Below are 3,852 nucleotides of genomic sequence, written 5' to 3'. Positions count from 1 at the left end.
TCCCACCTCTCCCACCTCTCCCACCTCCCCCACCTCTCCCACCTCACCTTCCCGCTCATCCCAACGCCTCCCTCTCAAAGCAACCCCCCAAAACCCTTTTGAAGCCTTTCCTCTTGGCATTCCTCCCCGGGGGGCAAATTTCACCTTTGCTCAGAGGCAAAGACCCGCCGGTGCCTAAGGCTGAGCCCGGGTGAATTCACAGGGAAAACCTTTTAAGAACCCAACAGAAAACCCCCAGGCGCCGCTACCTGCGTCATGTTGGTGATGAAGAAGGGGAGCCAGGCCACGAAGAACATGCCCAGGAGGATGCCCAGCGTCAGGCTGGCCTTCAGTGCCTTCTTGCTGTGCTTGTTGGTGAACCTCCTGCCCTCGCTGCCGCCAGGAGGATGCCCAGCGTCAGGCTGGCCTTCAGTGCCTTCTTGCTGTGCTTGTTGGCGAACCTCCTGCCCTGGCTGCCGGCCGCGGGCTGGCTCGGGGCGTGGGGACCCTGCGGGACACGGGGCGCTGAGCAAACGCTGCTGGACCTGCCCAAAACAGCACCAGGCCGAGGAGAGCGGCCTTGGCTGCCACAAATCCTGCCAAAAAACCCCTCTGCCATCTCCCTCCTGGCACGGGGCGAGGGGATGGCACAGGCCGCAGCCCCCGGCCCCGCGTCGGGAAGAGGAGGAGACAGAAACCCGCGGCACTGAAAGGAATCCCTTGGGTTTTTAGCTGTCAAACAGGGGGTTTATCATTAAGATGGTTGTTTTACAGAAAAATCCAACTCGGGCCGTGTTTTGGTGAGGAAAAAGTATGGCCTGGAGTGGAGAAAGAGTGCCCTGGAGTGGAGAAAGCATGTTCTGGAGTGGAGAGAGCATGTTCTGGAGTGGAGAGAGCATGTTCTGGAGTGGAGAGAGCATGCCCTGGAGTGGAGAAAGCATGTTCTGGAGTGGAGAGAGCATGTTCTGGAGTGGAGAGAGCATGTTCTGGAGTGGAGAGAGCACGTTCTGGAGTGGAGAAAGCATGCCCTGGAGTGGAGAGAGCATGTTCTGGAGTGGAGAGAGCATGTTCTGGAGTGGAGAGAGCATGTTCTGGAGCTGAGAAAGCACGTTCTGGAGTGGAGAAAGCACGTTCTGGAGTGGAGAAAGCATGTTCTGGAGTGGAGAGAGCATGCCCTGGAGTGGAGAGAGCATGCCCTGGAGTGGAGAAAGCATGTTCTGGAGTGGAGAGAGCATGCCCTGGAGTGGAGAGAGCATGTTCTGGAGTGGAGAGAGCATGTTCTGGAGTGGAGAGAGCATGTTCTGGAGTGGCAGCTCTGGCTGCTCCTTAGAGCAGCAAATTAATTCCATTTTTAAAAGTGGGATGTGAAGATGTTTCATCTTCCCAACCCCATCGCTGCCTCCGTCCTCCATCCCCTCCTGCAATCTAAACTGAAGTTCTTATCTCAGCCCCCGCCGCAATGCAACGAGGCCCCTTTGCCACTCAGCTTCCTGCCCCAAAAGATGACGGAGACCTGGTTAAAAAGACCAACCCTGGGGGTTCCTCGTTTTCAGCTCACCCCAAACCCAGGAACCCCCAGGGACCTGTGGGGGACACTGGGGGCATCTGGGGGGGTGGACGCTGGTTTTTCCTGGCTGAGCAAAGCACCCCAACATCCCCCAGTGCCTGAACGGGGCAGCGCTGGGGCCACGGGGCTGCACGGGTTGTGTCTGGAGAGTCCAAACCCCTGGCATCCGGGGAGAAAAACCAACATTTTATGATATTGTTCATTTATTTTTTAATTCTCATTTTCCTTTTGAGAGTCTGGTGCATCCTGTCCCGTGGGGAGAGCTGGCGGGTCGGGGATTCCTGGCTCCCTTCTCAAAGGAGAGAGAGAGCAACGGGCTAAATGAAGGTTTTTAAAGGCAATTAAGTTTGTCTTTTCCCTGTAGGATATGAGGTCAATAAAGCCTATTACAGGGAATTAAAGCTGTTAGATTTAGTGGCAATTACCTTCTCCCAGAGAAACACAAACAAGCGCAGCCACGTTTTGGTTCTAAAACCCACAGGGGCGGGTTTCAGCCAGGAGGTGTTTTGCTGTTCCCATTATAGCCCAGGTGAACAAAAACAGAAGCTGGTTGTTCAAAATAAGGTACTCGCCAGAATTTGGCATTTGATTTAAACTCCCTCTCCCCCGTCTGTCTCACACCCACCAAGATTTACGAGTGGAAAGCCAGGTGAGATGAAACCCCCTGGATGACGCCAGCCGAGAGGGGGTGAAGCTGCTTTTATTTTGAGCTGTTTTCCCCGTGTCTTAATTTATTTCTCTGCTTCTGCTCATGCTGTTTCCTGAGCTGCTCAAAAGCACATCACCACTGGGACAAGACTCAGGGCACCCTCAGGGACATCAGGGAGGCGGATGTCACCCGAAATCTCCCTCCCTGCAGCCCGGTTGTTGAAGCCCTTTGCCAGCTCCAACCCTGAGGCCGTCCCAGAGGTGGAAACGCCCCAAATCCTGAGGGTCTACAAGGAGCAACGTCCCCGTGGCCACCTTACCTGCGGCGTGGTCTCGTGGGCGGTGGTGGTGGCCACGCTGGAGGTGAGAGAAGCCACCTGCACGGCCTGCTTGCGGGCGGCCAGGAGGATGCGGCAGTAGGTGAAGGAGATGGCGGCGGACGGGAGGAAGAAGGTGAGGCAGGAGGCCACCAGGGCGTAGGGCAAGCTGACCAGCAGCCTGCACTGGTCCTCCTCCCCCCGGGAGGTGACGTTCGGGGAGGCGACCTCAAACTCCAGCTCGTGCCAACCCATCTTGATGGGCAGGAAGGAGGCCAGGGCGGCCAAGGTCCAGGCGGCCAGGATGAGCCCCAGGGCTCTGCAGGAGGTCATGCGCAGCTTGTATTTGAGGGGGGAGATGATGAGCAGGTAGCGGTCCAGGCTGATGACGCAGAGGTTGAGGATGGAGGCGCTGCAGCACATGACGTCGAAGGAGGACCAGAGGGAGCAGAAGTCCCCCTGCAGCACCCAGCGGCCGTAGAGCTGGTTGAGCATGGCCGGGGGCATGACCACCAGCCCCACCATCAGGTCGGACATGAAGAGGGACACCAGGAAGTAGTTGGAGGTGTTGCGGAGGGAGCGCTGGGTGAGGATGAGGAGGATGAGGAGGAAGTTCCCCGCCGCCGTCAGGAGGATGATGAAGGAGAGGAAAGAGGCCACCCAGTGCTCCCCGCCAGCAGCGAGCGCTCCCCCAGGGCGCTGGCGTTGGGGGCCCCCGGGGCGCCCTCCATGAGGAGCTGGGGGGCAGGGGGGGCTCGGGAGCTGGGGGAGCTTCTCCAGCTCTCACCGGCGCTAGGTGATCATCGCCAGCTCCAGGGGAAGAAGTTCCAACTCTGCGTCTCCTCTCCGTGGCCGTCCTCCTTCCTCCTCTCCTTTTCCTCCTCCTCCTCTCCCTCTCTTCCCCCCCTCTCCCTCTTCACTGCCGGGCAGGGCAGAGTGCTGTCCCCGGGAGCCGGGCAGCAGGAGCAGGGTTCCCCTCCCCAGTACTCACAGCCAGCATCTCCTCCCTCTCCTCCTCCCTGCCAGTCCCCGGCGCTGGGGTGGCCCCGGACACGGCCTCTGGGTCCTCGGGATGCTCTGGACACAGGGGAGCTCGGGATGCTGGGATGCTGAAGATGCCAGGGGTGCTCTGATGCTCTGGATGCACTGGACCAGGGAATAAACTGGACCCCAGGGTGCTCTGGGTACTTCAGATGTTGGAAACACTCCAGACTCCAGGATAATCCTGACACCAGCGATGCTCTGGATCCCAGGATACTTCAGATACTAGGGATGCACTGAAGCCAGGGCACTCAGGGTGCTGGGATGCTCTGGACCCAGGATGCTCCAGATGCTGGGATG

The 3,852-nt window shown here is 58.6% G+C and overlaps 1 protein-coding gene across 1 annotated transcript; it reads right to left on the bottom strand.

Moving 5' to 3' along the window:
* Positions 1 to 212: 212 nt before the first annotated feature.
* HTR6 (5-hydroxytryptamine (serotonin) receptor 6, G protein-coupled) lies at positions 213 to 3,248 on the bottom strand (the record flags this gene model as incomplete). Its single annotated transcript, XM_008944370.1, is given in 4 exon segments — positions 213 to 335; positions 416 to 487; positions 2,515 to 3,176; positions 3,179 to 3,248. Coding segments are annotated over 4 exon segments (927 nt in total), but the record flags the coding sequence as incomplete, so codon positions are not given.
* Between the last annotated feature and the right edge of the window lie 604 nt (positions 3,249 to 3,852).

The sequence above is a fragment of the Merops nubicus genome, unplaced genomic scaffold (assembly GCF_000691845.1).
Source record: "Merops nubicus isolate BGI_N331 unplaced genomic scaffold, ASM69184v1 scaffold16797, whole genome shotgun sequence".
Classification (NCBI taxonomy): domain Eukaryota; kingdom Metazoa; phylum Chordata; class Aves; order Coraciiformes; family Meropidae; genus Merops; species Merops nubicus.
Note: the sequence above shows the minus strand (reverse complement) of the source record. Positions and strands in the feature narration are given on the sequence as shown.